This window comes from Anastrepha obliqua, chromosome 4, assembly GCF_027943255.1.
Source record: "Anastrepha obliqua isolate idAnaObli1 chromosome 4, idAnaObli1_1.0, whole genome shotgun sequence".
Taxonomy (NCBI): Eukaryota; Metazoa; Arthropoda; class Insecta; order Diptera; family Tephritidae; genus Anastrepha; species Anastrepha obliqua.
In genome coordinates this window covers 24,372,368-24,398,139 of record NC_072895.1, presented here as the reverse complement: position 1 = coordinate 24,398,139, position 25,772 = coordinate 24,372,368, and the positions used below count along the sequence as shown (strand labels likewise).

The window sequence follows — 25,772 nt, the reverse complement described above, 5'->3', positions numbered from 1 at the left end:
TATGCATATTGCAAAATCAAATCAGTGGAAACAGCGCTCCATGGCATCTGTTCTTAAACCTGGCACGATGTCAACCACACCATCGAAAGTATTATATTATATTATATGCGACATTAAACTTCCTGCCGGTAGATCTGCAGGCAAAACATATCGCGCGTAGTGGGGCAACAAGGCTGAAAACTCTAAGAAAGTGGTCAAATATGAATTACGGTCACGGTAAAATCCTGGCTGGCACTTTGGGCTATGCACTCTCGCCTACACTTGTCATTACAACGTCCACGGCCCTCCCAAGGGAACGAGTATCCATTTATACACAGATGGCTCAAAGCTCGAGGGCAGGGTGGGCGGAGATGTATACTCCGAACATCATGGAGTTTCCTTCAGTTTTCGTCTCTCCGACTAGTGTAGTGTCTTTCAGGCTGAACTGATGGCAATAATGAATGCCGCGACACTGGTACAATGTGATGCGATATCTGGAAATGGCATTTTCACTGACAACCAGGCGGCGATAAAATCCCTCACATAACAGTCGACAACCTCCAAGGTAGCCATGAAATACAACCAGACTAATTTGGCCGCAAAGAGATCAGAAAAAAGGCAGGAGAATTGCTCAAACTCTCAAGAGAAAACATCTCGAAGGTGGTGACTTGGTGAACCGAAGGTTAACCTATACTACGACGGTTCATAAGAGTGTCTAAATGGTTCCAATGATGAATAAACACTGAGGTTGCCGTGTTACACAGTGATACCTCAACGTATCTACATGGTCTAAGTGAGTTCGCGAATCTAAACCGACTGCCGCAAGAACCTAACCTAACCTAACCTAATAATGTGACTCGTAATTTCAGGATACCGAAATTATTATATCACATTCCAAGTGAAAGTACTAAAGTTTAATAGTAAAAGTAAATTTTTTCATACAAAGTAATGTGCCCCGAAATTTCCGGATCCCGAAATTTTGATACCAAATTCAAAGTGAAAATAAAAAAGTTTAATAGTAAAAGTAAATTTTTTCATATACATTAAAAATGTGCCTTGGATTTTCGGGATCCCGAAATTATCATATCAAATTCCAAGCGAAAGTAAAAAAGTTTAATAGTAAAAGTAAATTTTTTCATACGAAGTAATAGTACCTCGCAATTTCGGGATCCCGGAATTACCACATCTAATTCCAAGTGATACGGGATCAATTGCTTTAACTTCTACATACGTACTCGTGCATACTCATAGTGGATATTTTTATGCTCTGTTGTCGTTTCTCGCTGATAGCAAAGTGATTGAACGAAAGTGTTTTGCTTTGTTTTGGTGACCGCCTTTATACGTACATATGTATGTGTAAATGCTGGTGTTTAGGGTGGCGTGATCGGCCACCACCAGCCACATATTGAACAACACAAATTAAACAATTAAATTCAGCAAGAAATTTGTGTGTGTGATTTTATTCTTAAAATGAAAAGTATACATTATGAAACCAGGTTCTTCGTTTTCTCCCATTTACGGTATTATTCGTTCTTTTTTTTTTTTTGTATTGTATATTTTGATATTTTTCATTGTGTCATTAGAATGGAATTTGTTTATTGTTAAATAAAAATAATTTTATAGGCGGCAGCAAACCCAGCAGGTGGTTGAAGCTTTCATAATTTTAGAATTATTGTCCTCTTAGTCCGAGTGACACAATTTTTTATGTGTGTTATTTTTCAAGGTTTCTAAAGTGACTCAAACTGTAGAGTGGGCCAAATTGTTTTTATGAGACGCTTTTTGAAGATAGAACTGATTTTGAAAGTTTACTATTGCCTCCAGTGAAGAGCGACCGCTATTAGAATTAAACTTTTTCTATCATTTGGTCTTTTATATCTCTGTTTATTTACCGGGTCTCTAAAGTACGGAGATAAAATATAGCATCGATGGGTAAATAAGTGTAATTGGCGCTTATATCCTTTGCTTGGGTATGCGGCCGGTCTCTACCTCCGGTTTGTGGTGTGCGTCTTGATGTTTTCTTCATATCGATGGTCCTACAGTTTTATGCCGCCTCCAAACGGCATATGGTTTTTTTTATGAAGAGCTTTTTCATAACGAAAAACACCTGGAGGTTTGTCGTTGCCTGCCGAGAGGTGGCCGCTATTAGAAAAACTGTTTCTATCATTTGATCATGCATCCACGGAGATTCGAACCTGTGGACTTCCGAATGGTGGTCATGCAACAATCCATTCGGCTTCTGCGTTTTTTACATATATTTTTTATCTTACTTTTATTCAGTGTCAAATTTAGAACTTCAAAAATATTCATAATTTGCCAACTCTAAGATCTAAAAACTTTCACAACGACTTTTATGCCTTCATGAGTTGAATTAATTATATCAGAGTTTCACAGGGCTATTTTTGCTACTCCGTCACATAAAACTTCTTGAAGTGTCTAGCGCAACTTGGGCAAACTTTTAGGCCTTCTCTTTGATATAATCCTCGCCTCCAAAATGCACTTTAAAGTATACCTACCAGTTTGATTCGCTGATGGAAGACGGGATGGTCTTCTGGATCTTGCAGATCATTGGTGTTTGAATAGTGAATCAAACCTGTTTGTTCCTTCGTAATTTTTTTTTTTTCTTGTTCACTCTTCTCGGGAGCATAGGGCCTCGATAAGACTTATCTTGCGTTGGTTTCTTTAATCCGTTTCTGATTTCTAACAGGGTAGGTGATTAGCCTGCCGCTACCAGTCCTAAATAGTGCCTTCTTAGTGCTTGGAGCGCCACCTGTGTTTCACATTTTTCTACCAGAAGGATCGCACAGATGAGTGAGGACTTCGCTAAAGTTGATGTGTCTACGCTATTACCGCGGTTGCCCAGCTTCCGCTGGCTGGCGTCACTGATGCAAGGTGTAACTGTGGCTTTTCCTTTCTTTTTTTTGCTTGTTTTAATGCGCTGACTATTGTGCAGGAGTAATGTGGAAAGGATACGTTTTTGGGTTCGAATGGAATGAGATTGGAACCAGATTTTGTTTGTTTTTAGAAACAAAAATAGACAGATATTTTTTAAACTCATTAATTCCACACAAGTATCTCCTCTAGAACTATTGTAGTATTTCTGAAATAATTTTTTTAATCTCTCCTTCACATGCACATCTGTCTTCTCAGAACCCCTGTAGAAATATCCGATTAAAAAATAGCAAGCTTACTATTGTCCGCATATTTATGTCTGCGGCTGTGCTTATATGTATGAGTACTTAAGTACTGTGTTCTTCGTACTCTACCCATATCGTAGTGCCTACAAAGTATGCAATGTGGTAATAAACTTTCGCGTCTTATCTCACAAAATTTGCTGATTATACACTAAAACTATTGTTTTTTTTGTAACTTCGAAATCACAAATATTCTTACAACTGTGACACACACTAAAAAAAATCTGTATTGTAAACAATGATGTGGACTTGAGTTAAAAATTATAGAGTGTTTACTGACGTCTCTGAAACGGGTTGAGTCAGAATGTGGATGCTAATGTCGTAAGTAATAGTGATACACTTTTTATCTCTCTCTCGTCTTCGAACTTCCAGACAGCACTTTACGTAATTCTTAATGCTATGGACTTTCCTTGCGAAACAAAGGTTGAGAAGTAAGAGTTCCCATTCTTGTAGACGTGTTTAATTTCCTGCAAAGGCATTAATAAAACTTGTTCGCACATTTCTTTGGAAAACTGCCTACGGTTCTTGACGATAAAGTTGGCTTTGGTGGCTACTGTAAGAAGGCAAAAGTAAGCATTTTGGCGCGTCTTCCTAATCACTGTAGCGTATTTGAGGCTGAAATTCCAGCTATTAATAATGTAGCTGTCTGGTTAGGCAAAAATGTGACTACTTTTAGAGAAGTCTTTATTCGCCCCGATAGCCAAGCGATGATTAAATCTCTTCATGGGGTTGTCGTTCATTCCATCATTGCTCGCAAATGCCTGGCGTCTCTTAACGAGATGGCGGAGTATTTCCGAATTCATTTAATATGGATGCCAGGGCATAACGACATACCAGGGAATTGTAAGGCAGAAAAATTACCGAGAGAGGGCACTACAACTCGCCTCCCTCCTGATATGCTCTCAACCTACAAACTGCACAGTGCAAGTAGCTTCGTCACTTCAGCCAACACGAGATGAATTGATAGTCTGACATGTACTGCTACAAAAAGCATTGGCCTAAGTGGGACGTGAAGTACTACTTAATCGGTCAAGGAAAAACGTCTCTATGTCAGTTGCTTCGATCACAGAAGACAGTGCTCCTAGGTCGAAGATTGAGCGTACCTCATTTCGACTATTGCAGAAGCTCCAAGAATGAGGAGGAGGATGGGTCTTTCAGACATCTTCTCTGTTACTGTCCCGCGTGGCATATTATCCGGTTTAAATGCTTTGGCTCATCGTTCTTAAATGCTACTAATGACCTAAGGGATATACGAGGGCGGTTCAATAAGCACCCGTGTTTGATGACAGAGGGCGTTCCTGAGGCATCGTGTGCTGCCATCTATCAAACGATGGCAAGACAAATTTCAGGCTGATTGATAGGTTAGTTTGGCTTTGGCAGCTATTTGTGTAAGACGTGTTTCGCTAAGATGGGAAAAAAGCAGCATAGTTCGGTAATTCGCTTTTTGTTTTTGGATGGGGAAAAATGCGAGGAGATAAAAGCAAAGTTGGATGCTGTCTATGGGGAAGCTTCGCCATCTATGACCACAGTTAGATATCGGCTCAAGGAATTTAAACGTGGGCGCATATCCGTTTTTGATGAGAAGCGGCCAGGACGCCCGGCAGACGTGGTTACCGAGGAAATCATTCAGAAAGTCCACTACATGATTCTCGGTAATCGGTAACAGACGCCATAGGTGTATCGACCGTAACGGCAAATATTTACATGATAAGTTGGCGATGAAAAAATTGTCGGTCCAATGGGTGCCGCGCTTGCTCACGGTGGACAGGCGCATACGCCTGTTAACGTCGAAGCAGTGTTTGCAGCAATTTAAGATTCGAAGGAATTTTTGGCGTCATGTTATCACCGTTGATGAGACCTGCATTCATCATTACACACCAGAAACTAAGCAACAATGAAAACAATGGATTTCCCCCGGTGAATCTGCTCTAAAGTAGGCGAAGACGTTCTCATCGGCCGGAAGGAACATGGCGTCGGTTTTTTGGGATACGAACAGCGTCAACCACATGGTTGTTTTAGAAAAAGGTAGAACGATTACTGGACAATACTACAGTGAGTTACTGGACCGCTTGCACAAAAAATTGAAGGAGACACATCCGCATTTGGCGAAAAAGAACTTGCTGTTTCACCACTATAACGCACCAGCACATTCATCCGGAGTTGTCGCCGCCAAACTGCTTGTATTCCGTTATGAATTACTGCCGCATTCCCCGTATTCACCCGATCTGGCTCCATGGGACTTTTTCTTGTTCCCTGACATGAAGAAATGGCTTGGAGGAAAACAATTTAGTTCAAACGAGGAAGTCATTGCCGAGACAGAGGCTATTTTTGGAGGGTTCGGCAAATCCTATTTTTTGGAGGGGTTATCTTTCGGCCGCTGTATCCGAATGGGTTGGTGCGTGACTACCATTCGGAATTCACAGAGAGAACGTAGGTTCGAATCTCGGTGGAACACCAAAATGAAGAAAAAGTTTTTTCTAATAGCGGTCGCCTCTCGGCAGGCCTCCGAGTGTATTTCTGCCATGAAAAAGCTCCTTATAAAAACCATTTGTCTTTCGAAGTCGGCTTGAAACTGTAGGTCCATTTAATGAACAACATTAAGACGCACACCTCAAATAGGAGGAGGAGCTCGGCCAAACAACCTAAAGGGGTGTACGCTCCAATTATATATATGATATATATCTTTCTAAAAGGGGACTGACTATGTTGAAAAAAAATTTTTTTTTTTTTTTTTTTTTTTTTTTTTTGAAAAATGGTATTTTCATCTCTAACACGGGTACTTATTGCACCCCCCTCGTGTGTGTCAGTCAGGTCAATGGGTTTGCATTTAAAACAAAATGCTTTAACAAGGAGTATCAGATAAACTGCTACTCTGGTATCACAATGGATCGGCAACGGTCTAAGTGAGTTGGTTTAAAGACCGACTGCCACTTCTACCCGCCCTGAAAGCAGCACCGACTTTTACTGTAATTAGACTAGCATTCAGTCTCTCTATAAACTCACCCTTACAGAATCGGGTTAAATTTTATGCCACTTTACACTTACTTCGCACCCGAGTTAATTGGTGCGATGAAAGTGTGATAAGTGAGTAGTGAAATGAGAGGTGAATGTGTCATTAATCACTGCGTAGAATTAAGCTAGATTTTGGTCGTCGTCGTACAGTGCATGTTTTTGTTATTGTTAAGTAAATTGCATGTGCTCGTTAAACTATTATTCATTAATCTGCATTTAATTACCGCAATTAGCCACTGTTTTGATGTAATAGAGTAGTCATATTTACATACATACTCGTATTTATAGGAGCAATTTAGATATTTTTTAAACAACTTTTGAACCCTCAAGGCCAATGTTAGAACTGCATTTTTGCCCCCCTTTTTTTCTTTGTTTTTGATTCACAAGCATTTAATTGATATGAAATTTCTCTTCTTTTTTGCAGATTAACTTTTTAATATGTCAAATTGGCGCACTCTTCCTAGCCTCATTGTTCCGCTCCATCCTGCATCCTTCCAGGGTATCTGCCCATGTGCGCCACATATTCGCACTGACGGTTGGCTTGGCATTTGGCTATTTCTGCTTTGGCCCTCAAGCCGTACATATTGCCGGACTTCCAGCCGTTTGTTATATTGTCATACGTACGCAGAGCCCGCGGGTGGTACAAAGGTACGTACATTAAGCTTATGCTTGAGTGTTTATTTTAGTAAGAGTGCACAAATATTAAGAGTAAAGTGTGGCACATAAAAGGTGGCACAGAAATAAGAATATTTTTGAATAAAAAGATTTTTAAACTAATTCAACAAAAATCATCTTTTTTCAGTACCTACATACAGTTGTGTTCAAAATAATAGGAGTAACCTCAAAATAAAACAAAAATTTATATTTATTGAAAAAGGAATTAAATTTTATTCAGTATTTGTTTTACCACAATTTGTTCATTTCATAGTCTCTCCATACATTTAAACTTTATTATTAATTTTAAGGGGAAAAAATTAATGCAGAAATTTCATATTTCACTATACAACACAACACAAGACTCAATAAATCAAATAATAAACAACATTTAACTAATTATTATTAGTTATTTGGGTTAGTTTTCTTAGTAAAGGTGATGAATTTAGCAGTGTCGGATTTTAAATTGAAATAAAACAATGAAAATTCAATTTGATTGAGCAATCTTTATTATTTTTGTGTAAAACCATTCACGACATTTTTTTTTAAGATAATCCCTTTCAAATGTTGGCCTCAATTGCGCCGTAATTCGGGCATCCATAAACACCAATTTTGAATGACTCGCTGCAGGACTTCGGTCGGTATCTCGTGAATAACTTTAGTAATGCTAGCTTCCAATTTCTCAATCTAAGCTGATTTATCCACAAAGCATTTAGACTTTACATAGCTCACAAATAAAAAACCAACGGCGTGATATCACACGATCTTGGTTGCCAATCGGAGACGTGAGATGCGCGGTAAAACCATTGTTTCACGGACTGTATGAAAAGTAGCGCCCTCTCGTTGGAATCAAATGTTGTGGAGATCGCGGACTTCAATTTCCGGCACCTAAAGGTCGTTTATCTTGGCGCGATGGCGTTCGGTATTAACTATTGGATTGGCGTCAGCTTCGTTTTTTAAGAAATATGAGCCGCTGACACCAGCAGCCCATAGATCGCATCAAACGGTTGTCACCCTGTCAATCACCGTTCACTCAAATGGAATTTGAATGGAAAGTTCTGGGGATGTAGCCCAAACATCCTGAGATGGATGTACGTCATAATAATAAGACCAATGATAACATATGGAACTGTCGCTTGGGAATCGAGAGCCAGTGCGGTCAACGCTTAGCATCCGTGTGCGTCACGGGAGCGATGTGGACCTGCCCTATACCTGCGATGTAGATGATGCTCGATCTGACACTACTTCATATAGCAATCCGCCAAGCGTACCCTGTTCAATATTACAAGGAGAGGCTTCGGGAGAGGAAAAGTGATGTCATCTAAAATCATGGAATTGCTGAGGTTGCAGCTCCCACTTACCCACCTTCCCAGAGATGATATGACTAAAGTTATTAAATTCGAAAAAAGTTCAGAATTGAACTGGACGTTAAGTTAAACTTGAATAGACCTGCATTTGAAAAGAAACTCCAGGAGTGTACCCTGCACTGGTGCACAGATGGCTCGAAGACCCCAGAAGGCATAGGCGCTGGAATATATGGCTCCAGAACCACGCCTCCTATGCCAATCGGTAGCTTTCCAAGCATTTTCGAAGCAGAGATGTATACCATAGGTCTATGTGCAGAGATAAACCTAGATAGAAATTTTCGGAATGAGCGAATTGCCATTCTGAACGGCAGTTAGGCGGCACTCAAGGCTCGTATCATCCTGTGAGATTAAGTCCTCACTTGTCCTTGAGTGTATCGAGGAACTGAATCTACTAGGAACGCACAATCGCATCCGGTTAATTTGGGTTTCAGGCCATAGGGGAACGAAATAGCGGACGCATTGGCAAGATAGGCAGCGGCCTCGCCATTATTAGCAGCCGATGTTTTCCTTGTAATGGGACAACACACCATCAAGGAGAAGCTTTTGGAGAGAAGAGCTAAGAGTATGGAAGGTTAGCTGGCACCAAATGCCACGGGCAGATTAAGTCCTAACTGGTATTTGAGTGTATCAAGAAACTGAATCTGTTAGGAACGCACAATGGCATCCGGCTGATTTGGCTCCCGGCACACAGGGGTATAACTGGTAATGAAGTAGCAGACGCATTGGTAAGAGAAACTGAGGCCTCGTCATTAATACAAACCGAGCACTTCCTTGCAATGGGACAACACACCACCAAGGAGCAGCTTAGGAGCGAAGAGCTAAAGCTAAGAGAGGTTTGCTGGCTCTAAACTATGGGGCTACACCAGACGAAATTCTTACTGGAGAGGGTACAACCAAAAGATGTTTAAAATATCCATAAACCTCCCCAAGGATAAACTGAGAATGCTCACGGGAATTCTCACCGGTCATTGCATCTGCACATGACCGGGATATGGCAGCTCTATAGCGTGGAGAAGGTTGACACATCTCGGCCAACTGCAGCCAGAAGAAAGTCACAAGGCACAGTCCAACCCAGCCCTATCCTGAGTTTAATAATGGAACGGAGTCTGGAGGAGGTACTGTGATGATAAGTGCAAACCTCGAAGTAATCCAATCTAATTCGTACCCCTGCGATTGTCAGCTATTTTTTACAATATTTGCCAACTCTGGCAAATAGTAGTAAAATCTAAATAAAGGGTTTTCCAATAACGGGTGTTATCTATCGCTATCAAGAGACGATTAACGATTTTTTATGGCCGTAATCGGATGGTACTGATCTGGACAACGTTTATTTTTAACAAAACGGCGCTACGAGCCACACAAGCAACGAAACTATTGATCTTTTACGGGAAAAGTTTCCGGACCGTGTTATTTCTCGAAGAGGTGATCAGAATTGGCCATCGAGATCTTGTGATTTAACACCTTGTGACTTTTTTCTTTGGGGCCACGGGAAAGAGGTCTACGCCAAAGGCCCAGGGTCAATTCAAGACCTCAAAGATGGAATTCGTGAGGCTATCGAAGACATAGTGTAGCCACTTTGCAATTCGGTTATGGAAAATTTCATGAGAAGGATATTGTCATGTAAGCGTGGTCGTGGTGGTCATTTGCCTGATGTTATTTTCCACTATTAACGGTGTACCTTCCTCTTTATAATGAAATAAGCATGCGATCATTTATATTAAAAAATAGCATTTTGTTTTTTAATATCAAAATAACACCTCTTAGTCGTTTTCTGAAAGCTGAAAAGTTGAAAATTTTACTGTATTCCTTTAAGTTAGAATTTTTGATCATAGCGCAAGGGCCAAGTTTTCACGCGTGCGTGAATGTGCATATGCACGTTTAAGAGCTTAACTTATATCTAGACCACCCTGTATATGCTTTAATTACGTGCATGCATTTTTAATTACATATTATTGTAGTTTTTGTGCGCTGAATTTTACATATTTTTAAACAATGCATTTTATTTATTTTATTTTTTTCTCGCAGAAATGTTATGCTTGTCGCCATGACTTACCTACTGTGCATCCACCTGATTAGGCAAATCTACGACTACGGCTCCTACTCGCTGGACATCACCGGCCCACTAATGATAATCACACAAAAAGTAACAAGTTTAGCATTTAGCATACACGATGGCTTTGTGCGCCAGCATAAGGTGAGTGCCCCAACTACACACTAATGACAGGATGTGAGGAAACACGTATAGAAATAGTGAGTGAGTTTTGTTCTAAGTAGGTGTGCATAGGTGTGAAGCGTACGCGAAGGTTAGCATGAGAATTCGCATTCTCATTTCTCATAAATAATTATTTTTTATTTACAATAGTTTGCTTCATTTTTTGTTTTATAGTTTATCTTATTTCTTGGCTATTTTTTAATCCTCTTCACTTTTCTATTTGCCATTGTAGGATCTTACAAAAGCACAACAATACCATGCCATTTATAAGCTTCCATCGGCGCTCGAGTATTTCTCGTACGTTTTGAACTTCCAAGGCCTATTGGCCGGCCCAATGGTATTCTACAAAGACTACATTGACTTTGTCGAAGGCTATAATCTACTCAAGCGACCATCGACCAATGTAAGTAACACACGCGTACACGCATTTTCTGTTTACTTGTTGTTTTAATGTGCGAATATGAAAAAAAGAAACATATGTGCATGTACAGTAGCGGTCAGAATAATAGCAGCGCGATGTGCGGCGAAGTTTTGACTAATTATTTATTTTCATTTTGTTTTTTTTTATTAAAAAATAATTATTATATTACTATAAAAAATTATCGAGTTTAGAATATACACTTATGGCAAAAATAATGGAATCACCATATTTTGCCCAGTTTTTACTACTTTTCACTCATTTTTCTAATGTTAATTTTTTCATTTTTGTTTTTTTTTTCAATTTTTAAAAGTATATGCTGCTCAGTCACAACAATCCCTACTTCCCTACTAATATTATAAATGTGAATGTAAGTTTGTTTGTTACGCTTTCACGCCAAAACTACTTAACCGATTATTGCGAAACTTTGTACACATGTTTTTGGAGGTGATAGAAGTAACATAGGATACCTATTGATGGATTGGGCTCGAGATATAGGTCAAAACGTGGACCCAGGTAACCTTCGGATGTGTATGTACAATATGGGTATCAAATGGAAGCTGTTGGTGAATGCTTTAATTCAGAGTATTTTTCATGCCGCTCCGTGACTAGGGTCTCGAGATAGAGACCAAAACGTGGACCCTAGAATGTGTTTGTACAATATAGATATCAAATTGAAGCTGTTGGTGAATGCTTTAGTACAGAGTATTTTTCATGCCGCTCCGTGACTGGGGTCTCGAGATATAGGTCAAAACGTGGACCCGGGTAACCTTTGGTTGTGTATGTACAATATGGGTATCAAATGAAAGCTGTTGATAAGTGCTTTAATACGGGGTAATTTTGATACCTATTGATGACTAGGGTGTCGAACTATATGCCAAAACGTGGACCCGCCGTGCCTTCGAACCGAATTAAACCAAACTTGCACACATTGTTAAGTAGGTATTGAAGATGGTTTCTGTATAGTTTGGATACCTATTGGTAGATAGGTTCTCGAGATATAGGTCAAAACGTGGACCCGTGTAACTTTCGGAAGTGTATGTACAATATGGGTATCAAATGGAAGCTGTTGGTGAATGATTTGGTACAGAGTATTTTTCATGCCGCTCCGTGACTAGGGTCTCGAGATAGAGACCAACACGTGGACCCAAGAATGTGTTTGTACAATATGGATATCAAATTGAAGCTGTTGGTGAATGCTTTAGTTCAGAGTATTTTTCATGCCGTTCCGTGACTAGGGTCTCGAGATAGAGACCAACACGTGGACCCAAGAATGTGTTTTTTACAATATGGATATCAAATTGAAGCTGTTTGTGAATGCTTTAGTACAGAGTATTTTTCATGCCGCTCCGTGACTAGGGTCTCGAGATAGAGACCAACACGTGGACCCTAGAATGTGTTTGTACAATATGGATATCAAATTGAATCTGTTGGTGAATAATGTTATCGAAGCAACTATTTTAATTGGCAAATTCAAGAATGAAGGCGTTCTAATACCGAGAATTCCAATAATTCCACCTGAATTGCCATTTGAATTCAAGCGTTTGCAACTGCCCATTCGTTTAGCATTTGCAATAACTATCAATAAATCACAAGGGCAAACTTTAGAAATATGCGGGATGAATTTAGAAGAATCAGTATTCACCCATGGTCAACTATACGTTGGCTGTTCACGTGTTGGGAAGCCAACAGCATTATATATTTACTCAAAAACAAATAGAAAAACAAAAAATATTGTTTATGCCAAAGCGCTTGAATAAAGAATAAAGAAATAAATAATATGAAAACCATATCTTTTCTGTTCTAAACCATATCTATTCTATTTTAGTGTGCCCAGCGAAGAAGGCCGGGTGTGCTAGTTATCATATAAAACAATGTACTAAATTTGTGTACAAGAGTTATAAAATTTCTCATATTTTCACCAAAATTTCAAACTTTTTAATCAGGATTTTTGCTACACAAGTTTATAGGCCATTAGATTTTAGTATGAAAAATGTAAGTTTGAAATGGCTAAAAATTCTCGTTGATTTAAGAATTTTTTCCCCTGTCGGTGTTGCGCATTTTGTCCACATAAAAATATAAATTTAGTGCATTCGTGGTAAAAATGTGCAACATCGTCAGAAAATAAAGTTATCAAAAATCAACGAAAATTTTTATACTAAAATTTAATGGACAATATTTTCATACCTAATTTTTTTTTTAATTTTAAAATTTTTATAAACAAATTTTTTTAAATATTTCTTTTTTAATCTAATTAAAAATTTTAACATTTTTTGTTTAATTTTTAACACATTTTTTTAACTTTTTTTTTATCTTATTAAAAATTTTAAAGTTAATAAATCCTGCCTAAATTTTTATATAAGAATTCTGTTTACCTAATTTTTTTTATAAAAAATTTTGTTTTACCTAATTTCTTTAAAAAAAAAATTTAGTTTTATAAATCTTGTACAAAGTACATTGCACTAAATTTTTATAAAAGAAAATTTATATTTTTTTTTAATTGCACTGAATTTTATAAAAAAACTGTTTCACCTAATGTTTTTTAATTCTTATTAAAATGTTTAAAGTCTTATAAATCTTGCACTAAATTTTTATAAAAAAATTTTTTTTTAAATAATTTTTTTTATACAATTTTTTTTTATCTATTTTTTTTATAAAAAAATTTTGATTTACCTAATTTCTTAAAAAAAAAATGTTTAGAGTTTTAAAAATCTTGTACAAAGTACATTGCACTAAATTTTTAAAAAAGAAAATTTGTTGCCTATTTCGTTTTAATTGCACTGAATTTTATTAAAAAAAAATTTTACCAAATTTCTTTTGTTCTTAATAAAATGTTTAAAATCTTATAAACTTTGCCCTAAAGTTTTATAAAAAAAGGTTTACCTAATTTTTATAAAAAAAAAATTTACCACATTTTTTCATTTTTATTAAAAAGTTTGAAGTTTTATAAAAAAAATGTTACCTGATTTTTTCACCTTATTTTTTTAATAAAAAAAACTTTTTTTTCATCATAATTTTTTAATAAAAAAAAATTTCATCTTATTTTCTTAAAAAAAAAATGTTACCTAATTTTTTAAATTTTTATTAAAAAGTTTAAAGTTTTATAAATCTTTTACAAAGTACAATGTACTAAATTAAAAAACAAAAAATTATGAAAATTAAAAAATTTTGCGAAAAGTAGTCAAAACTGCTCAAAATATCTCGTTTCTATTATTTTGGCCATAAGTGTATGTGTGCATGTTTTTTTTTTTTAATTTTTTCTTAACTTGTAGTATGAACTACATCTTTATACAAAAAAATTAAACAAAAAAAGGATAAAAAGCCAAAACTTTACAATTTGTTGCGCTGCTATTATTTTGATCGCCACTCTATGTAAATATTATATCTCTGTACCAATACATGTGCGGGTACGCTTGGCGAATATGATAATAATAAAATTATTGTCTCCGCCTTAAGACTCACAGTTCAGTGCAGGAAGTCATGGTGATGATTGGACGAAAAAAAATATTGATAGAGTATAATTAGAATGTCTCAAATCCATTGTGATACGACTGATACGTACATAAACGGTTTTAATTTTTTTATGTATTTTTTAACATAAGTCTATGTGGAGTGTTTAATAATAGCCTATTTTCACCGAACTTCTAAATATAGTAAAGAACTCTGTTATGTTTGAGAAAGGTTTAAACATTTTCACCGGATTGGAGTTAACTGCATCAGCTGATTTTTGTTTACATTTTATGTTCACTGATAAGAATTGGCTACCAGAGTCGCCTATAGTTTTATAGATTCTTTCTTGTACAAATCGAGTTAGGGGCGGTAAAAAGAGGGTAAGAGAAAGATTTTTTGACGGCATGAAAAATAGATGGCTACAAATAATTTTTTTCAACGACCAAGCACAGCCAATATTACTTGAAACATGGTATAAATATCGACAAATTAAAGAAACCAATAATTAAATTTGTTCTTTTATAGTTAAACCGGCCTTGAGCGATGGTATATAAAAGACAGTGTCATGAAATAGTACATATTTATATGGTTAGGTTGGTTAGGCTGAAGCGGTTGTCCACTGAGGGCCACCCTCAGGCTCACAGTCCATTGTGATGCAGCGTGGGGAACTTGCCTTACCTCTACTAAAAGCCAGTGTGTTGGTTGGTTAGTTGGTTAAGGTGCTGTCTGGGTGACACGCCCCAGCCTCAATTATAACAAAAGGTGCACTACTAGTAGGGCCACTGCCGTTATTTAGTTAAACCATCGTGTTTTGACTATAAATCTGCCTATGTCATTTAGTTTCTTTTCTACAATTTCTACCAAGTTGTTCGTTGAGAATTTCCCCAGCATTCTATGTCGTAGAACACCCAGACTTGGGCGCACACACAGATAGTGAAAAACTGGTTCTTGAGATGTTTCTGTGATTGCAGCTTCTACATCTATCGCTGTGTGGTCACCCCATCTACTTGGCATGGTCTCCCAAAAACCAGTGGTCGGTTATTGTTAACGTAATTCTAAAGATGTCTGTTCTTGGCTTTCGTAACAACTCGTTAGATCTGGATTTGTTGAAATTGGGCCACGTGTGTTTAGTTATTTTGCAGGTATTCGTGTTAGTGCATCTGTCAACGCTCTGTTCTGGAATAACAAGAAGATCTCCCTTTTGTGCACGCCTTGGGGAAAGCCTGTTTCTACCACTTGGGACTCGTCCCTCTATCTTGCCAGTTCGTCAGCTTTCTCATTTCCTTCTATGTTCCTATGGTCAGGTACCCAGATGAGAGTGATGTCTGTCATGCATTTAGCAGTGTGTGCATTTCAGACATTTGAGAAGATCCTTGATTTCCACAGTACTGAGATCTTCCATTTCAGTAAATAAATATCTATCTAAAATGATAAGATTCTGTGCGTTTGGCATTGAGAGTCGACCATAATTGTCGGCAGATTCTGCAGATGGTTTCATTACGTCATCTTTCGTTCGCTGTTCTTACAATTTCCTCAAAGGTAACTAGCTTACATCTCTGTAAGGGTATTCTTATGGATATTCAGTCAACTTGATGCCGAGTTTCGCTAGTTCATTGGCGCTACAGTTACCCCCTATGTAACAATGACCAGGAACTGCTTTAGAGGCTTCAAAAATCGATTTTTTCGTGGATTTTTTTGGGAAGGAAAGAAATATTCGATTGAAACAAAACCTTCAGGTTTTATTGTTATATATTTCAACAGTTTTCTCAAATTTTTTCATTAAAATATATGTCATATTGTGCCTGGTACAAGCATTTTGCCGAGTCGCCTCGTCTGTGCATGTGTCGTGCGGCGGGAAAGATGCAGGTCGCAATTTTCATCAGAAAGCAAAAACCCAAAAAAAATTTATTTTAGTATAGCTTAGCTTCTAGTTAAACCAAGAAAATTAAAATAAAAGTGAGAAATTCAACAATTTTTGGCTAATTAAAAAAAAAAATATTTTTTTTTTTTTCAATAATTTTTTTTTTTCAATAATTTTTCAGCCTTGTTGGGTAGACGAAAAAATTGACAGCTTTTTTGATGTAATTCGCACAATGAAAGTAGACGGCCTTCAAACCTGTATTTTGCACCAAATTGGCCCTTGATTGGCTAGATTACAACCGTCATTACTTCAGAATCAACCCAACCCGGTCCAAACCTTACTATCCTTCATCCATACCAGCAAACGTGCTCACGCCTTTCATACGGCTCCGAATTGCATACACGCACATATGCTCATCTTCTAGAAAGGGGCCGGATCAACCTTTGTCCCTTCTGTAATACTTTAACAACCGTTCTTCATCTAATTGCTTTCTGCTCAGGACTCGATGTCAAAAGGAAACAGAATTTCGTTGGAACTGACCGCACCTCACTTCTTATGAACCCATCTGAAGAAAACATCAGGATAATGTATAGATTCTTAAAAAATGCCGACCTACTCAGAAGGATTTAAAACCGTTGATACTTGGCGGACAGCTAGTGCTGCATGACAACTCCACTTTATATAATAGTTATTAAAATTGTATAGGCTTTATTAAAATATAAGAAAAAAAAATATTTATATATTCCAAGTTTTGTATTCCTTTTGTTCGCAAAAAACTGAAGAATAGCTGCACCATTTCCATTTTTACTTATTAGAAGCAGAGCGAACTTGAAATGCAAAAAGCAAATTCGTGCAGGGTGGCTACTTAATAATGAATATATAACACAATTTTGTGGCCCATCGCGGGCACTAACATCTAACAAACCACATTCCACATAATCTATGTACTTTCGTGCCGCATTGGCTAGCCACAAACAAAGTCCCTGCAGACATACAAATCTGACTACCATCTAAGCGCATAGCCTGGCTTACCTTAACCCTGAGACAAAATTCCCATAGCAGCGCCAATTGAATTGCTGCCACACGTATCACTGCATATGTGTACACACACACACTTGCATATGTACAGGGTGGGCCATATAGCGTTTGCTTTTTGAACCACCTATTTTTTGGAGAATGGTAACACAAATGACATGTCAAATGTGTTCATAATTTACTTAAAGGTTTGACATTTACGAAATGGGACGCTATACGCTTGAACAAAATTGGGAAATATTGAAAACCTATTTCCAAAGTGGTGAGTCTTCTTCTTCTTTTCTGATTTTCACACCGGTGGCTACGTCAATAAGCAAAATTGTCGGATTTGGGGCTCAGAAAATCCACACGTTACTGTAGAGAAGCAAATGCATCCACAACGAGTCACTGTTTGGTGCGGTTTTTGGTCTGGCGGCATCATCGGGCCATTTTTTTTTTTTTCGAAAATGAGCGAGGAGCCGCGATTACAATAAATGGCGAGCGTTACCGTGAGATGCTCAACGAGTTGTTTCCAAAAATTGAAGAGGATGACATGGACGAGATTTGGTTTCAACAGGACTGTGCAACTTGTCACAGTGCCAAAGTTACACTCGAACTTTTGGCTACCGTTTTTGAAAACCGAATAATCAGCCGAAATTCCGATATCAATTGGTCGCCTCGGAGCTGTGATTTAAGCCCGTTGGACTATTTTTTGTAGGGAGCCGTTAAGGACAAATGCGATGCGAACCATCCAGAGACGATTGATGCTTTAAAAAACGAAATCGAAGTTGCCATTCATGAAATTGGAGCCCAAACAATCGAAAATGTGCTTAAAACTTGGGTTGATCGAATGGCCTATTGTAAAGCCAGACGTGGCAGTCATTTGAACGATATTATTTTTCATTCATAAATGACAATGTTCAATCTTCAAAATAAAAAAAAAGTTTGAAAAAAGATTGATTAGTTTTTTTTATAGCCGATTCAAAAAGCAAATTATACATGGCCCACCCTATACATATCTCAAAACAAAAAAATAATAATAATCCAGCAGTCGCATAAACTACGAGTACACGGCTTCTGCATCCATAATTACATTAGATTGCATTATTATTTTCTTTTCTCTTCTTGTTGTTGTTGTTGCACAGGGCAATTTAGATAATGGCAAATCAGAGCTGGTGCTGGAACCGTCGCCCACCAAGGCAGTCATCAAGAAAGTCATCGGCAGCATGGTGTGTGCTTTCATATTTATGAAATTCGTCAAAATGTATCCCATTAAGAATATGAAAGAGGACGGCTTTGTGGAGAGCACCTCGATGGTGTATAAGTTTTGGTATGCCATGATGGCGACATCGTGCATACGCTTCAAGTATTACCACGCGTGGCTGCTGGCCGATGCCATATGCAATAATTCGGGTCTGGGTTTCACCGGCTACGACAAGGATGGCAACTCGAAATGGGATTTAATATCAAACATTAGCGTGCTTGGCTTTGAGGTAAGTGCGATTGTATGAACATTTTTTATGTTTTACTTTTTCTTTTATGTGTATAACTTTATTTGCTACTTACTCCCTTACTCACACGCTCTTTCCGCTTACAGTTTTCCGCAAATATGCGCGATGCGATAAATAATTGGAATTGCGGTACGAATCGCTGGTTGCGCACCATCGTCTATGAGCGTGTGCCGAAAAAGTATGGCACGGCATTGACGTTCGCACTGAGCGCCGTCTGGCACGGTTTCTATCCCGGTTACTATGTGACATTTGCCACCGGTGCGATGATGGTCACCGCCGCGCGCTTGGTAAGCATCCAGTTATCAGTTCTTCCTTGTTGTTTTTCCTTATAAAATTACAACAAAAAATTTAAATCTGTCTTTTAATTTTGTAGGCTCGTCGCATGTTCCGCCATCGCTTCCAGCGCACCCAGTTCACGCGTATGTTCTATGATATACTGACATGTCTGACGACACGCCTAGTGATGTGTTATACAACATTCCCATTTGTTCTGCTTGAATTCATGGTAAGTTTCGGGGAGTTGCAACTAATAAGGCGAGGAAATGTTTATGTGGCTTACCTTTGCTGGAGTTGATGGAGGAAACAAATTTTCGAATGTATAAGATTATGATTGGAAATTAGTTATTGACTGCCCGTTTTGTATCTATTAGGTTGGGGAATAAGTGCGTAGCGTTCTTGCCGAAGACTTTTATTTAAACAAAAAGCAATAATTATATCAATAAGTTAATCAATTATAAATGCGCCGTGGCTGTTTACAACCTTTCGAGCAATTTGTTGATGCCGTTCCGCCAAAAATCGCCTGGTCTGGTGTCGAGCCAGTTTTTGAGGACATCCCTGTTATCGAAGGTAACGCCCCTCATATGATTTGACAGGAAAGGAAAAGATGGTAATCGGTCGGTGCGAGGTCTGGAGGATGCTGAAAGACCTCCCATTCGAGCTCTTGGAGTGCAGCTTCGACGACTTGTGCAACATGGGACCTGGCGTTGTTGTGAAGGTGTATGTTTTGATCACGTCCATCAGGTCTTTTCCGTCGAATAGCCTCATTCACGCGGTGTAGCTGGGCAATGTGGAGCTCCTTGTTGACCGTAGCAATCTTTTCAAGCATTTCCTAGTGCATCATGTCCTCCGAGCCCCACCAAACACATATCGTGATCTTCTTTGGATGAAAATTCGGCTTGACTCTCAGCATTGGCTTATCTCTTGCAGCTACCCACTCCATTCTTCGCTTCATATTGATACCATTTCTCATCTCCCGTGACAATTCGGTACAAAAAGCGCTGTTTATGATCGCGCCATCGAGCAAGGCGGGCGAGATGCTGAGAAACAATTTGAAGGCCACTTTCTTCGTTTCCTTCGTTGAGCTCGTGAGGCACCCAAGCTCAAAATTTTTCGGTAAATTCCATTAGATGAAGGTGATTGGGAATCGTTTTATGATCTCAGTTCATATTTTCCGTCAATTCACGACTGGTCGCCATTCTTCAAAAGTGATTTCAGACGTTCTTCATCGAATTCAGAAGGGCAAAGGAATACTTACCCTTTGCCAAACAGCAAACAAATCATTGTAAAGTAAAATAAAATATAAAAACGCTATGAACTTATTCCCCAACCCAATATCAGCTTGCTTTCTGTTGCGGAGAATGGCTGGGGTAACACTTTGCATCGGATTTAATTGGGAGCCTTGTCGCGCTTGCATGGAGGGAGTACTTTGTGGAATATACCACCCTGATCAAACGGTTCCCAGAATATATTCAGAAAATTCAATATACAACTTTATGGTATTCCTAAAATGTTAAATGATCGCCTTAAAAGTACTCCCCATCAACTGCAACGCACTTATGCCAGCGTTTGATCCTTCACTCGAAACATTTCTGGAGATGTATTTTCGGTATAGCCATCAGAGCCGTCTTCGATTTTTCCATTACTTCCTTTCGGCTGTTAAAAAGCCTTCCTCGTAGTGAGGTTTTAACTTGATAAAGTAGAAAAAAAAATTTCAGTGAGCCCAAACAGGTGAATTCGATGGCTGTTGAATGCTATTCACTTCGTTCTTGGTCTAAAATTCACAGATAATGATGGAGTCGTGCGAGGGTGCGCTATCGTAGTACAAAATCCACGAGTTGTTTTTCCACAAATTCTTTCTATTTTGGCGAATTGTTTTACGTAAACATGACATAACATCTAGATGACATAACATCTAGATTAACTGTCTGCCCTTTTGGCAAAAATTCGTGGTGTACAATACCTTTGTAATCAATAAAAACCTTGCACATCGCTTCTTAATTTTTTTAACTGACAACGCCTTGATTATTTTAGTTTTGGTTCATTTGGATCTCTCCAGTAATGATACGTTTGATGAATGTTGAGTCAGACTCAGCCTCGGAAATCATGCCGATATCATGACGATATCAACGTGACCCCATTTTTGCATTAAATTCAGGTCCTTCGGGACCAACTTAGCAGTGACATGGCGCAAACCTAAATTATTAACTACAATGTCCTGAACGGGTCCATAAGCAATGTTCAAGTGCTCTGCTATGTCTCTGATAATTAATTTTCGGTTATTGATCAACTTTTTTTCACTTTATTCTTGATTTCATTAGTTTCCACTGTCGACGGCCTGCTACTACATTCGTCATCCTCGATGGACTTCCGATCTATTCTGAAGCGTTTATGCGAAGTGAAAAATTTCAAAATTTGAAAAATAGCTCGGACTATCAAGGTCACCCGTACTTTATATATACAAGGTGAAGTCCAAAATAAACAAGACTGGCGTCATAAAAATGCTTTTGACGGTGCCATCTTTTTAATGAGTTAGTGCCTTGGAAGTTACATCCTTAGCTGACTTCCAAAGAATGTTTGGTGACATTCGGTTCAGTGAAGGCAATAACTTTGCGTCTAAAGTGTCAGTTTGTTTGTGTAATCGGTACAAAAATGAGTTTCTAACAAAGAGCTAATATCAAATTTTGTTTTAAAATCGACAAAACATTTACCGAAACATTTAAATTGATGATAAAAGTTAATGCGATGATTGTCTGTCTATCTCGTGCCAGAGTTCATGAGTCGTTTACACGTTTCGGAGATGGTTGTGAGGACACACATGCCAATAACATAAGGACCAGGCCGCCCAAAATCAGTAATCATCGAAAACTGCATCGAAATTGTTCGTAAATTTATAAAAAATGAAACGAAATCAATGATCTTCCATCACGGAACGGGAGTTGAATATCTCCAAGCTATCGATTTTAATTGATCATTTGAGCTTAAGAAAGGTTTGTGCACGTTTCATTCCCCACAAATTAACTCAGGACTAAAAATTGCTCAGAATTCAACATTCGAAATATCTCACTAAAGAAGCGAGAAAAGACAAGAACTTCCTTTACAACATTGTAACTGGTGATGAAACGTGGTGTTTCCAACATGAACCTGAAACTAAGCGTCAAAGTGCCGACAAAGTGCAGATGAGCGACCACCCAAAAAATCGCGTTTAGAGAAGTCAAAAATCAAGTCAATGCTCATTTGCTTTTACGATTCCAAGGGAATTGTACACAAGGAGTTCGTGCCACCGGGCCAAACCGTCAATGCAATTTTCTATCTTGGCATTTTGAAGCGTTTGTTACATCGCATTCATCGAATTCGCCCTAAATACCGCGAAAGAGGAAGCTGGCGCTTATTGCATGATAATGCACCATCTCATCGATCCACTCTTGTGATTGATTTTTCTTCTTCTGACGGCTTTTTACTATAAATCGCATTTTAACCATCAATCACTCACCGTATTCGCCTGATATGGCTACCTGTGACTTCTATCTATTCAGAAAATTGCATTTGGCCATGAAAGGAAAAAGTTTTGTGTCCGCAGAGGCCATCCAAAAGGCTTGTACCGACATCGTGAAGAACATTCCGGTCAATGACCTGAAATAATTTTTCGAAAAACTTTTAGATCCCGCAAAGTATTGTTTCGAGACCAAAGGGAACTATTTTGAATAAATAAACTCGGAAGTTATCAGAAAAAAACTCCTGTCGTTTCGATTTTAGCTCGATCTTGTTTATTTTGGACTTCACCTTGTATATGCTTATATATTCATCTCGTTTCCGTTAGGCTAGTACAAACCAGCGTTATGTGATTAAAGTCGTCAATATCAAATAACTTTTAATTTAGCTAGGAAACTAATATACATAACGCACAAATTACATTAATATTACCTGCCTTCTTTTCATTACAGGGCAGCATTAGATTGTACCTGAAACTTTATTTGTGCCTTCACATAGCCGCACTTATTACCATTTTTATTTTACCGAAATTCATACGCGGAGAACAACGCGCATCCCACCCACAAAAACAGCAACAACCAAGTGATGAAAAACTCAAGTCCAACAACTCCAGCACCGCCTCATTGCCGGCGTGCGACGAAGCTGTACAGGGCGTTATTAGCGATATCACAGCAAAAATACCTCAAGGCAATAGAAATGATCTCAACGAAGACGATGACGACGACGTCGATGGTGACCTCAACAACGCGCCAGCGAACAAAACAAACAAAAATTTGCCACAGCCACCGTCGCTGTTGCCGACTGTAGCGTGCGCACGCGAAGCTGTGAGTGTGAAGCACGAAGAGTGCGAAATGGATCAGTTGGGCAATAAAATTAAGGAGAAAATCGGAACAGAGACAAAGAATATTGAAGAATTCATTGATAAGACTGTAGCAGAGACGGTGAGTGGCATCGTTGAATTTAAAAAGGATTTGATGCGCAATCGTGACTTCCCCACACTACCGCACATAGCACAAGATGGCCTACGCAAGCGTGCTGCCGCTGGTGGCGCCAGTGCAGCGGCGCCGGGTGGCGGTAGTGGCAACGAAACTATTGACAAACTAGTGAATGGCGTCGAAGAGAGTGGCGCGTTTTTGAAAAAAGAAATCGAAGTGATTAACGCTGTGGTGCAGCAGGCGAACGTCTTGCCGGCGGTGCTGAGCAATGGACATGCAAAATAGTAATAAATGCCACAAGCATTTAAAGGCATGCCGAACTGGGTTGGGTGGTGCTGGCGTCGACTAGGATGAGTGAGTAGGATGAGAAGAAGGAGAAGGATGAAAATTTTACACAAAAACAAAAACAAAAGGGGGGATTACAACGCAAGTCCATGAAAGTTATGGATGGAGCTCAGATTTGAAGCTTAGCAAAATTTAGGTGAAAAACATCAAAAGCAGCAAAGGAAACAAACAGCCACACAAAAACACGAACACACGAAGATGCACCTTCCCACGCGCACACACACGCACATACGCATATTGACACACAAAAAAAATTTACATATTTATACAAGGCAGAGAGACAACAACAAAAACACAAACATACATACATATATGTGCATATTGTATATTTGTATGTAAAGAACAACTGATAGCGAAAATTATTAAAATATTTACTGGTTTACAAAAAGTTGCACTGGCTTAAATGCGAGGTTTGGTCTTACTCAACAACAACATTTGAAAATTGAAAATTGTCATTACATTTGCTTGTATGCAAATCTGTTATGTTTTGCCTGAATAGGCAGGTACAACCATGTTTTCTGTGCTTTAAGCAAAGCCTGTCGTTAAAATACATTTTTATATATTACAAAAAAATTTTTTACTTATTTGTTTCTTTCTGTCGCTTGAGTTCCTACACAAATTCTTGTAAAAATCTGCATGTAAACGCTAACTTTCACAAAACAAAAAAAAAAATTGATTCAAATAAAACTAAAGACAGCAAAACATAGCTCGAACTCATGTCTCGTATTGAATTGGAAATTTTTAGCTATCACTCAGTAAAAACAACATTTTTACATTTAATATTTATCAAAAACAAAAACAAAAAACAACCAAAAAAAAACAAAAGAGGCAAGAGTGGTATAGCTTTTTACCTATAGCTATCTATGTATAATATCATTATTTTTGGGCTTTGGTCGGGATAATTAAATTTGTATGTGTGTTTTTTTTTAAATTGTTTGTTATGTATGAAAGAGATTTAAAGGCCTTGAGCCTAATGACTGGATGTTCTACATGTTTTTTGTTCCTAAAAATACAAAACTTTTAAAATGACTAAAAATATGGAATTTGTTAATAATTTGAAATTAATTTCTATAATATGTAAGGGTCACACACACAAGCAATTGATATCAGACAAAAGTTGCGTGGGTTACAATCGAATCGCGCGCTCATCGTCAATTGTTCCGCTAACAATTTAAACCTCCGATGGACACCCGGGTCTGGCTTTTTCGACTTTGGAAGTGAGCTTAACATATTTATATTATAGCTAATGACTTGAGCTTCTAGGTAGCTTCCTATAATTTAATTTTTTATCGATTTATGGATATAACCTTTATAAATGATCCTCGAACAGGATGAAAACAGGCCAGACCCAGATGCCCAATCGAAGGTTTCAAAACAGGTGTCCAACGGAGCGTTAAATAGAATGTTGATAAATGATTCGCTTACATACAAATTAAATTGCAAGCTGTAATAAGAAAGAAAAAGGGTAATAGTATGAGAAGAAATAACGCTCCCTTTGTAGTTTTCCAAAGGATTGAGTAATTAATAACATATGAGATGGCATGTTCGTAGATTTCAAGGAATATTTAGTTTCAGTAAATTTCAAGTTGTGTTTTGGCCTAAATGTCCAAATGTACTACTAAATCGTATAATTTGAAGGGTAACTTTTCTTCCTTATTGGCAAATTAATTTTGATTTCACAGGCCTCTTCTATTCGCCACTTCTCTGCCCGCTATCTCTCTGCTCGGCTCGATAGGTAAAATGGTTGAATAACCACTCTGACACTCCCCAAGTAGCATTAAAGCCCTGTTTTTGGTACCACTTTGAGACCTCCAACAGGCTGAGATATCTACAGCCAGCCAGAGCTATTGATGTAATGGAAAAGTTTTATGGAATTTAGGTTGAAGCACTGCCCAAACCTGTCGAAGAAGGGAGCAGGCAGTGGCTTTAATCGTTTAGCTGCCAAACCCGAACATTTACAGAGAAAGTGCTCAAGAGAAAAGACCCCACAGCTTCTGGAATGGAAATGATAGGAATGATAAACCTAGCATTTCCGCGCGTGTGCCGATCCTCCAA

At 38.1% G+C, this 25,772-nt stretch overlaps 1 protein-coding gene across 6 annotated transcripts in view; it reads left to right on the top strand.

Moving 5' to 3' along the window:
- The window catches only part of LOC129246415 (lysophospholipid acyltransferase 6), an 89,284-nt gene extending 64,854 nt beyond the window's left edge, over window positions 1–24,430 (top strand). For all 6 annotated transcript variants that reach the window (XM_054885226.1, XM_054885229.1, XM_054885225.1 and 3 more), the window contains exons 3-9: window positions 6,607–6,830; window positions 10,229–10,397; window positions 10,648–10,818; window positions 18,304–18,651; window positions 18,756–18,956; window positions 19,043–19,174; window positions 22,890–24,430. In XM_054885226.1, coding sequence (XP_054741201.1) covers window positions 6,607–6,830; window positions 10,229–10,397; window positions 10,648–10,818; window positions 18,304–18,651; window positions 18,756–18,956; window positions 19,043–19,174; window positions 22,890–23,657 — 2,013 coding nt within the window. In that variant the 3' untranslated portion in view covers window positions 23,658–24,430. The remainder of the gene's footprint in view (window positions 1–6,606; window positions 6,831–10,228; window positions 10,398–10,647; window positions 10,819–18,303; window positions 18,652–18,755; window positions 18,957–19,042; window positions 19,175–22,889) is intronic.
- The last annotated feature ends 1,342 nt before the right edge of the window (window positions 24,431–25,772 follow it).